This window comes from Neoarius graeffei, chromosome 5 (assembly GCF_027579695.1).
Source record: "Neoarius graeffei isolate fNeoGra1 chromosome 5, fNeoGra1.pri, whole genome shotgun sequence".
Classification (NCBI taxonomy): domain Eukaryota; kingdom Metazoa; phylum Chordata; class Actinopteri; order Siluriformes; family Ariidae; genus Neoarius; species Neoarius graeffei.
In genome coordinates, this window is record NC_083573.1 from 59,517,961 (window position 1) to 59,530,220 (window position 12,260).

Genomic DNA, 12,260 nt, shown 5'->3' on the forward strand with positions numbered 1-12,260 from the left:
ATAACAAAACGGAAATGATGTAGGCTATTTATCAGGAAGCGTTTTCTGACCACAAGTAATCAAGGCACGAGCAGCAAAAGGTGCTTATAAAATCTTTATTCTTTATTTATTCAGATCTGTAAAGGCATCAGCTAAATGTCTTTTATACTATCAACAGAGAATATTCAAATAGCTGTTCAAACATTGAGTTAACCTACTAAAACGGGCACATATTATAATGGCAACTTTAGATAGTTTTTTTTTTCCTTTTATGCAAATAATAACGTAAGAATAATACACAATTAAACTTGAATTTGAGGCATGAATGATGCACTGAACATGGAATATGATGATTTAAAAAATATATATATTACTAACAAGGTGCAAAGGTCAAGGAAATACACCTCTCTCGTGGACTTCCTTTTGATTTCTTTAAGACCTACTTTCTCCTGAATAAGTGAGAGGACATTCCAGATCAGGGTCATGGCGTGGTTTTTAACAGTTATGTGGTTTTTCTAACTGTGCCTGTGGCGTATGGCAGAAGCTGGGTAAACGCAGATCATAGCGGAAGCCGTGTGCGTCCAGCGCTCTGTCGTTCAGCGAGTACAGCTTATCGGCGATGTCACTGCGCACCACCAGTGCGAATATCTTGGCGATATAGCGGTGTTTGGCAAAGAGCAGATATAAAGTCTTGCGTCTCCAAGCGACATATGTGCAGCGATCGTCTGCTTTTAGTGTTACCTAAAAAGAAAGAAAAAAACAACAACAAAGCAGCTGGAGCAACAACGCGTTGTGCAAGGGCATTATTATTATTATTATTATTATTATTATTATTCAAACCTGGAAAACCCCCTCCTCCGACGGTTTGAGTGAATCCCACTCAGGTGAATCCAAGAACTGGAAAGGGTAGATGTAGTGCAGAAATTCTCCATCCACTGTAACACGGATTCTGTTGGAACAAACAAATTCCTCACTGACTGAATCCCGAATGGTGCCCTGCTTCCTACAAAAGTGCATTATAAAACATTTGTCCAGGCCTATATCCTATGATGTGTAATTCATCCACTTCTAAAAAAAAATCAGAACATACACGCTAGAAATAACGGTTCTTATTGAAATTACACTCACAGAAATAGGATAATACAGTCAAACTTTAATGGTCGCCTACCATCAAGGGTACATCTTTTGTATCTTTAGTATGTATCTTTCAAATTGAAAATGATTTAAAGTGCACATTAGAGCTTAAAAGCCACCCGTGGATTTACCTTTAAAGCTTTACTTTAAAAACGAATTAAAAGTAAACCACATGCACCTTCCCAGGTGAGCGATACGCACTAAAGGCGCAAAAGATACCCTTGATGTACCAGGCGACAAGGAAACGTAAAATTTAGTATATTTATTTCTGAGAGTGTAGGGCTCTTTGAAGAACCATTCATATTTCAGAAACAAAGTTCCTAAAGTTACAGTATTGAGGGTTCTGTCGATGAGATGATCCGAATAAGCCCGAAATGATCATCCAGTCATCACTTTATGGAGTGCAGAATTACAGATGTCTATATATTTACCTCCCGGAGAGAAGAACAGACAGTTTATCGATAGGAGTTTTCCCCTCGACTGCAAAGTAGTGCTCTTTTTCGATTGTATGGATTTCCTGCTCACAACAAGAGACGATCTTGCCGAAGTGACTGAGTGACACTCCTAACTTTTTGAACATGGATGCATAGAGATCCTGGAAGTCCTTCTCAAAAGTCACACTCCGCAGGCGGTACGCAATATAGACGACTTGAGCAACAGAAATAACAAACAGGACAAAAGCCCATGAAAACGAGTCCGTGGTGCAGGGATTAGACCATGCCCAAAAGGAGTAGCACAAAAAGCCAAGCGACATCAAACTAAACATGTAGATCAATCCGTAAAATCCACTCCCGCCCATGAAACCCAGTACCAGGAGGATATTCGCGAGATGAAACACTGATCCTTCTGGGTCTCTTTTCCATTCTGTGCACAGCGGATGTGTCAGTGGCACTGCGCTCAAAGTGAAGTTATTCTGCTCCAGAGGAATCACAGGATCCATCATAACCCCACCTTTTAAATCACAAAAAATGTTCCATAAATCAGACCCAGTGCCAATCACAGTAGCAGGTGTCTAGTCCCAGGCACAGATTATCACTCCAGTCCCTATTATTGCCTATAGATCAAACTGGGAGGGTTAATTCATAACAAATAAATAGATAAATAAACTCGCAAGACAACCGACATTTCTGAGTGATCACGAGAGAACATTAGTCATGTTCCCTTTGGAACAGTAAGCTTAAGCAGAGCGCTCCCACAAATGCGTTCCCAAAAATAACCACTGGGAAACGTTATATGCGCTCACATCGCTTGCATTATGTCAGTAAAAAGGAAAAAGAAGTCCGGAGTAGGTTTTACGCGCGACATAGCGGTGCAGCATGACTCAGTATGCTCTTTTTAATCACCGCTTAAAATAGACTGGCATCTGTGTAATGTAATAGACTATTAAAGTCGTCTCCAAGGTCCTGGCGTCCGACAAATAATCACCGAGAAACAGATTCACCATTAGAGAAAGAAAGTTAGACAGAGCGTCTGTTAGAGATCACGTTAAAATAACAGCATGTTTGCTTCCTCTACAGTGCGTATATGGAGGATAGATGGGCTCCATGAGCTCGGAGGGCTCCCAGTAATGAGGCATGAAACACTCCGTATGTGCTAGTGACATTTGCTCAGCGCTGTTTGGGAGATAAATCAGTGTCAGAGAAATACCATTTTTAGACTAAAATAGCTTCCCTGGTTCCTTGTGGATAACCAGACAGAGGAAGGTGACTTTGGTTGAGTCTCAGTTGAGCTCACCTGAGTGAGAGATTGGGGACAAGCATTTTCTCCAGGCCAAAAAAACATGACCTACATCTCATAAAAATAAGATCACATTCTTACTATATGAAATTCCCAGGGAGTAATGCCTGCTACAAAGTAACATTAAAATGCCACAGCCATCCCCAATCCTTTATGGATCCACTTCCCTTTCCTCCAGTAGATTATGCATGATGATGCATGAGTAATACAACCATGCAAGAAAATAATGTTCAGTGGACTGTTTTCTGAATGTGGAAGTTTCTACTGAGCGAAACAAATATGAGCTTCAAGGCTGTCCTCTGGCACTATCTTTATGCTGGATATCAGACACCCAACACGTCTATGTATAGAACCAGAGACCAGCTGTCTGTTTGCACGTGTGTGTGTGTGTGTGTGTGGGGGGGATACTGTTCACCAAGTAATTAAGTAAGTAGGCAAGCAAACAAACTTTATTTATTTATTTATTTATTTATTTTTTGTAGCAGACACCCTATTGCTTGGTGAAAAAAAAATGCAGTAATTTACCATTCCACAACTCTGTCATTCAGCGCCACATTAATAAAGGAATTATTTGAATGTGGCTAATAAATCTGTTCAAAGTCTGTTTTAGTTCAGCGTATTTCAATTCACCAGAGCCAAGAAGCTGCAATGGTGTGAATTCAGAACAGAAGAACTAATTAAACTGTGCACAGCAGGCTTGAGAAATTCTGCTTTGTACTTCATAAGCTTTGCACTCTCCAAGGGAAGAACAAGGAAGGTTCAACATCCTGGCAATTATACAGCATTTCCATCACATATAATGAGCTGTTCATTTGTGTCTTACTAACTTTTCCAAGTCTTTTCAGGTATTCCACTGATACCATAATGAATGTAATACATTATTTACATGCACCTGAGAAATGTGCACCTGAGTCATACACTCTAAAATGTGACAAGTTGAGCTTACTTAAAAGAATCTAGGAAACCGATTTTACTAAAAAAAGGTAAGTAAATATAACTAATAGTCTCAAGTTAAGTTTACTTCATATCTACTTGTTAAGTTTACTTTAAATCTACTTAATTTTGTGAAGTTAATTAAACTTAAAAATAGCAAGTATAATAAACTTAGTTAGTCTGAAGTTAGTCTGACTTCACTGAACAGTTGTGCTTACTCCGTAGAATCTAGGAAACCAATTACACTAAAAAAATCAAGTAAGCAGAACAAAGAATGATAAGTTTGCAGGCTTATTTTATTATTGGAACAAAATGTAATTGTGCATCTTAAGCAAAGGCCACTGTTTGTGGAAACAAATAAAATAAAAACAAATATGTAAGCCTTGTAAAGTAATCTTTTATATGCAAATCTTTGGGGCGGCACGGTGGTGTAGTGGTTAGCGCTGTCACCTCACAGCAAGAAGGTCCGGGTTTGAGCCCCGTGGCCGGCGAGGGCCTTTCTGTGCAGAGTTTGCATGTTCTCCCTGTGTCTGCGTGGGTTTCCTCCGGGTGCTCCGGTTTCCCCCACAGTCCAAAGACATGCAGGTTAGGTTAACTGGTGACTCTAAATTGACCATAGGTGTGAGTGTGAATGGTTGTCCGTGTCTATGTGTCAGCCCTGTGATGACCTGGCGACTTGTCCAGGGTGTACCCCGCCTTTCGCCCGTAGTCAGCTGGGATAGGCTCCAGCTTGCCTGCAACCCTGTTGAACAGGATAAAGCGGCTACAGATGATGAGATGAGATGCAGATCTTTCTAAACAGAAACATATATTTTTCTCTGACATTACTTAAGACTTCAACAAGGCTCCTTATATCACAATACCAATATTCAATTAAGCTTCAGCCAGCTTTCAAGTTAAATGAAACACAAACAATGCATATGCTTTGACCTGTAATAAACAAAACGCAAAAATAGGTGGATTTATACAGGCAATCTGGGTATTTGAATTTCCCAAAGCTCCATGGCCACTATAGAAGTATCCCTTAACATTTTGCAGTCACTATCCAGTATTTAAAACTGGGTGTATTAATGCTGGTATGGTCTGAGTTATCTAGAATGCAAGATGATTTAAGCAACTCCAACCAATTCAACAAATAATTTCAAATGTATATTTTTCACAAAGACAGAAGAGTGGTACATCTACGTAGTACAACTTAACTGGTAGTTAAGTCTCACTCAGTATTTAGAGCCATTCTCCATGCCAAAACAAAGACACAAAGGATATCTCCTAACCCATGGCCATAATATAACGCTAGTACTATTCAGTTACCCAGGAAATCTGTTGTTTAGTTCACTGTTGTAATATGAAAATGGAAGTAAACTTTCCATGAGAAAAGACATATCCTCTCACTTTTCTATTTTCATGTTGACTGCCATCAAATCTTTCTGTAACATCTATAACATTTAGGGGTGATATGTCCCAATATTTTAAAACAAAGATTTGGAAAAGTACACAAAGAGGTTCTTTGCAATCATCTGACTCATTCCCTGACTTCTCAAAATGACTATTTTCAAAAGACTGCTAATGCCACTTACAGTCAATCAAGCTTTTATTTACTAAACTTCACAAACTAGTTTGGATTAATCAAGATGGGATTAAACCTCCAACCAATATCCCACAGACTGGGACACTATAGAAACTTCAGTATAACAAGTAACCAGAATCATCCATCTGTGACTGACTGTAACTTACTAAGAACTTTGCAGAGGTTAGTTGGAAATATGAGTTTAACACTCAAATGAGTTTAACACTGAAATCAGACACTGTCGTTTCATGTGTTGGGGGGGGTATTTTCATGCAACACATGTAAACACACAGATAAAAACACACTACTAAAGTTGTAGCGAGTATAAACTGCTAAACTCTAGCGACTCAGACCAGACTTCCTCTGGACTACAGCGGTCACCATGACAACGGGGCAAACGGCAACGGTGGCAGCGACCGTGAAACAAAAAATCCGAAACAATTTAAAACTATACAAACATTATAAAACAACTATGAGAACATTATAAAACTAGATAGAACTCGATGCCAACGGCGTCGATGGGCATGCCTCCACCCAGTAGACTACACGCCTTATTAAGTTGTGATTTGGGGATGGACATTTGACAGTAATCTTGACCTGGTGAAATGTCTTGTATCAGCCTTGGAGATATTGTGTTCACAAGGTTTTCAGACAGACATTTGACCTCACAGTGACCTTGACCTTAGACCTTTTGATCTCAAAATCTAATCAGTTTATCTTTGTCGCCAAATGCACAAATGGTGAAAGTTTGGTGAAATTCCTTTCATTTGCCTTGGAGATATTGTGTACTGGAGATACTGTACATGGATAAAATCACAAAGGAAGCTAACCCAGATCCAGAGTCCTTGAACGAACTGCTTTTTGCTGATGATCAAGGTATCCTGAACGAGAGCAAGGAGGAACTCCAGCACCACACAGATGAGCTAAACAGTGCATGCGATCGTCACGAGATGAAGATCAGCATTGGGAAGACAGAATCCATGTCAGTTGGCCGCTGCCCAGAGAGACTGGAGATCACAGTTAATGGACAACTCCTCAAACAGACCACGGAGTTTAAATACCTGGGGAGCATCTTTACAGAGGATGGGAAATTAGACAGAGAGATAGAGACAAGAATAAAGAAAGCAAACTCTGTCAACTACCAACTAGCACCTCTACTAAGGCACCCAAGTATTCCTATGGAGACCAAGGCCAGACTGATCAATGCCATCTTCATTCCGACACTCACATACCAGTGCCAAACCTGGACCCTGAACAGAGCACAGGAGAGAAAACTCACAAGCTGTGAGATAAGGGTCCTGAGAAGAGCAGCTGGAAAGACAAGGAGAGACAGGTTGAGGAACGAAGTGGTTAGAGAGATGGTTGGAACCAAACCTGTCCTACAGTTCATCGCCAAGCAGAGAGGACAGTGGTTTGGTCACCTGACGAGAATGCCAACCACACAGCCAGCCTTAAGAGCCTACACCGCCGTTTTTTAAAAAACAAACTAAGATTACATATTGTTGCATTACACCTTTTATGAAACCCAGTCCTTACTCATCATCACAACAGCATACTGGAATTTACCTGAATGATACTATAAACATTTGCACAATTTGTGTTTTATTTGGACCAGTGTAGACCAGATACCAGAGAAATAGCTTATTGAGTGAAGACTAAATTAGACTATGATATCAATGTTCAGCCAAGAGACTTGCAATTCAGGAATTATTTACATTTAGCATTTGGCAGATGCCCTTATCCAGAGGGACTTACATTAATTTTTATACAGTTAAACATTTGACGGTTAAGGGCCTTGCTCAATGGCCCAGCAGTGGCAGCTTGGTGATGCTGGGGTGTGACATCACAAAGTTCTGATCAGAAGTCCAATGTCTTAACCACGAAGCTTCCACTGCCCTTTATAATCATTATAAATTTAATCTAGGTAAAGGGCAAAATGAACAATGCCACACAGTTGCCCAAAAACTTAAATTGAATCCAGAAGTAATGAAGCAATCAAATAATTCACATTTAAGTTAAAAAAGGAGAATAACAGTGTTCATGCTGAACATGCTCTTTATAGCGACTCTCATTTTTTGTTTTCCATATTCTACGATGCCTTCAGCAATAGTCTCAAACAAAACCTATTAATATTTGAAATAATGATATAGTATAACTGAGAATAATAAAGTTGACATCTGATTGTTTTAATAACTTCCCTATTACTTCTGTACACATTGTGCATTGAAAAGGTCCCTCTCATCTGATAAAAATACACACACACACACACACACACACACACCTCATTTCCTCTCTGATGATATGTCAGCTGTGACATATGATGATGTGTCAGTGTTCTGAAGGCGGAAATGAAAGACAAGAGAGTAAAATCTATCTCTGATAAAATGGAAAATAAGAAAGAAACATACCTGTTTTCATTTGAAGCAGAGAAAACATACATTTTATCAGCCCTGTTTTTCTCTTTTAGCTCAGGAGACATTCAAACCCATTACTGACAGTGGTGTACAGGACACCCCTGTGGTTGTGGGGGAACTCATACTGTAGGGGCCCCAGACGAGAGATTCATCTTTGAGCAAATTAACTTCTGGTCAGATTTGTAAAACATCTACTTGTAACATGAGGAGCTACTTGTAACAGCTTTTTTGAACAGATTTATATAATCTATTATAATGATTATTAGAAATGCCAATCCAGGTGAATTCTAGAGTTAAATCCCTCAAAGTGGATATTGTTAAATATTCATGTTGTGAAATGGATTTCAAAGATTCACTCCCACTCATACTTGAGTTGAGCTGGCATGGTGAAATTATTTCAGGCTTCGACCCTCCAGTCAATCTCAGAACATGATGGGTTATGAATTCGTTAGTGCTTCCTACACAGTGTTCTTAGCTTATTTGGCACAATTAACTGTGTGTGTGTGTGTGTGTGTGTGTAAAATTCTGCTGAACAAGCTTAGGAATGCTGTAAAATAGAATTTATGGATGTAACCTTCTTTATTTTCAAAATAAACTTAGTAATAAAAGTATATCATGAAACAACAGAGATCACTGTTAAAGCAGTGGCGGCTGGTAGTCTTTCAAACAGGGGAGGCTGGTCAGTTACGATATTTCCAGATTTTAAAAGAAAAAACATCAATTTTGCCCATACTCTTGCCTCTGATCTGGCTGATTGTTGGCAGCGTCACAAACTGTGAAATAACAGGTTCTTTTGGCCCATTAGCCTACTGTCCAATATACATGATGGTGGTGTTGGGGGGGTATATTTTAACATTTTATATTTTAAAATTGTGGCATGTTGTTTAAAAATTGATCATTATTGAAAGCAGCTCTTTGTCAGGAACCTCAGCAGTAGAGCTGGGTGCCACACATTTCATTCAATGACACTTTCCCTATATTTTACTTATTTTGACTGAGAAATGTTTTATTGACAATTTTGATAACCCTTCACTTTTAATCCAGGTCTGTAGTGTGAAATGTTCTCGGCTGTGTTTTTGTTTAAAAATGTTTTCCAAATTGTAGCTGTGTTTAATTAATATCCAGAGAAATATATATTCCAATATAATATACTCAGCATAAACATTTTAAATAGATTCTATATTTTTGGTCCATCCATGACATATTACTAAAGTAGCCTATTTACTGTTGTTGATGTGGGTCACTTGCTGTTAGCCAATTCACTTTCTCGTACCAGGAGAGCTGAAAGGAACGAGTATTATTCCCTACCTTTTTCACCAAGTCAATTTGAGGCGTTGGTCTACCCTGCTCTTTAATTTTAATTTTTTCCTCGAAAGGAAGACTGGCAAATGGCTTCGCCAAAATTAAATCAACAATGCTTGGCATCCGTGCGCAGCTTTCTTGCTAGCTGACTAGCCCCCTCAAGTTCAAGTTCAGTCACTCAAATAAACGAAATTTCTGGAACTAAGAAAGCAAACTTGACAACACTATATTTACACTTTATTTACAATGAAAATATATACAAACTAAAAAAGCTGGTAGAAACCGTATGTAATGAATGAAATCGAAATGTAAGCCGATCTCTTACAATACACGCAGCACTTGCGAATCCGCATGGGACTGAACTGATGTTGCCAGATACTGCTGACGTTATCCAGCCCAAAATATGTTCAAAACCCGCCAAAATGCAAAATATAAATCGCCCAATCTGGCAACACTGTCTGCTGCCTGTCTATAGTTGAAACGAGCTGTCAATCAAAGAAAATATCCGGCCGCTTTCACCAATCACCAGTCTCTTCGCGGAAACTGCCATGTCCCTCCCATGTGAGGCTCGGAGTCTGTGGGCGGGCGTTTTCGCAGTATTTGTCCAATAACCATCTTGCATTTTGAGATTGAAAAGCGCATAGCTCCCAAATGCCGTTGAAGTCCATTGAGGCTGGGAGTCCGTGAGACTCCGTGGGCGGGCATTTTCGCAATATTTGTCCAATAATCGTCTTGCATTTTGAGATTGACAAGCACATAGCTCCCAATCCACTGAGGCTGGGCTGCATCGCGCTGTCACGAGGGGGAAAAACTCACGCACACATTAGGCGAACTGGGGAAAGTTATAACAGAATGATTTCGCACTGTAGTTGGGTTGAGCACATATATTTCTATGATTCTGGATCTGAAATAGCAATGTTAAAAGGTCGGCTATAACATAAGCCTAGCGCAATTCATCCTACACGATGTTCGTCATTTTTAGAGGAGGCTGAGCCTCCCTCTGTCTTAGAGCAATCGCCCGTGTGTTAAAGTCATCTCATTATCTCTAGCCGCTTTATCCTGTTCAACAGGGTCACAGGCAAGCTGGAGCCTATCCCAGCTGACTACGGGCGAAAGGCGGGGTACACCCTGGGCAAGTCGCCAGGTCATCACAGGGCTGACACATAGACACAGACAACCATTCACACTCACACCTACGGTCAATTTAGAGTCACCAGTTAACCTAACCTGCATGTCTTTGGACTGTGGGGGAAACCAGAGCACCCGGAGGAAACCCACGCGAACATGGGGAGAACATGCAAACTCCGCACAGAAAGGCCCTCGCCGGCCACGGGGCTCAAACCCGGACCTTCTTGCTGTGAGGCGACAGCGCTAACCACTACACCACCATGCCGCCCCCACTGTTAAAGTATTTAATTGAAAAAGCAAAATGTTTACCATGCTAATAGGATAGACAAGAATGTACTTAATAAAGGTTGGGATCAGATTGCCACTTACATTTGTGACCATTACCGTATAATTTTAAAGAAACATCAAAAACGTTCATTCATCCATTTTCTATATAGCTTATCTATTGCAGATTGTGGGTGAGCTGGAGCCAATCCCAGCTGAGATTGGACAAGAGGCGGGGCACACCCTGGACAGGTCACCAGTCTGTCACAGGGCTAACACAGAGAGACAGACAGCTTCACATGTACACCTCTGGGCAATTTAGAGGAGCCAGCTGACCTAATCCACATGTCTTTGGACTGTGGGAGGAAACCCATACAAGCATGAGGCACTCCACACAGAAAGGCCCCAGTTGGCCGGCAGGTTCAAACCCAGAACCTGCTTGAGGTGACAATGCTAACAACTGCACCACTGTGCCACCTGTAACCTCAATCAATATATCCTAAATTCAGAATCCACGTTAAAAAATGTCATTTAAAAAACAGGGATTTGTAAACCTACAGAGCAAGAGCAGGGAGAGGTTTAGAGTTGTTTGCACATATTTAGCGATTCAGAATAAAGCCTACACAATGTTTCTTTAAACAGTGAAATTTAGAAATAATGGATTTTTGGAGTAGGTGTTATTTCAGTGTAAGAAAAAAGATCAATCCATATTACATGTATTATAAAAACAGTGACATTTCTAAGAGGGAGATCAGTAATTTCATTTGCATCATTGTGATGAGTAATGTAATGCTCACAACAAACACACAAAAACACTCGTACAAACAGGGTGAGCCTTTAGTTATTGGTTTAACATTAATTAAAGCAGGGAATACATTTCAATCATCATTAAAATCACTCTTAATCACACTGAGTCAAATGAGAGATGTGCATGGCAAAAGCAATTAGACTCTTGGTGCTTTGAGCTGTGATGGGCTGCGGGGGTGATCACTGGCTGATTGATACCACACATGACGCATGAAAAGTGAACAAAGAGCACTCTACAGCACCTCAAGGATCACTCCAGACCCACAAGCTCTGGCTATCAGAGACTCAGAATTCCAGGAGGCTCATTTTCTATGCAAAGAGATATATTGTTTGCTGTTAAAGGTGGCACGGTGGTGCAGTGGCTAGCACTGTTGCTTAGATAATAACAAATATAAGAAGATATATTCCAAAGACAAAAAGTTATTGAAGCTAGTTGCTTGAAAGCTACAGCATTGTCTGCTGCTCCTACTTATAGGAAGAATTAGTATCATTTTGCCAGGACTCCTTCATAAAAAAGTCTATTAGAATACATAATCTAGGACGTTGTCTTTTTTTGAATTGTAGAACTATATCTATCTCATATTTTTATAATCTCGTATTTTTCATATGGCTACATCCAGACGGCAACCATGACATAAATCTCTATGTCACTTGTGAGGGAACTGATGAATTGTTTTGATAAATTTGTGTACGTTTTGTTGGTAAACGTGTCTATATAACACAAAGAAAATCACACATTGGCTTGAAGATATGAACTTTGTCTTCTCATGTTGAAAAACATGTATTTTCATATGAAAAACATCGCAGATCTGAATAATATTGGCTGGCTTTGAGTGGTATATCAGATATATTCCATTCAGCTAGTATGATACTGAACGAGTTGAAGACGAGTTCAATATCATGCTAGCTGAATGGAATATATCTGATAGACCACGAAAAAAAAGCCAGCCAATATTATTATACATACACATTCTCTTCATATCAGCATTCTTGAA

At 39.8% G+C, this 12,260-nt stretch overlaps 1 protein-coding gene across 1 annotated transcript; it reads right to left on the reverse strand.

Annotated features, from left to right (window-relative positions):
- Positions 1-303: 303 nt before the first annotated feature.
- Positions 304-2,390, reverse strand: popdc3 (popeye domain containing 3). The gene is made up of 3 exons (XM_060920631.1): positions 1,545-2,390; positions 820-928; positions 304-720 (listed from the first exon to the last, which is right to left on the reverse strand). The coding sequence occupies exons 1-3, from the start codon at positions 2,054-2,056 to the stop codon at positions 475-477; spliced, it is 867 nt and encodes a 288-aa protein (XP_060776614.1). The 5' UTR covers positions 2,057-2,390; the 3' UTR covers positions 304-474.
- Positions 2,391-12,260: the final 9,870 nt, after the last annotated feature.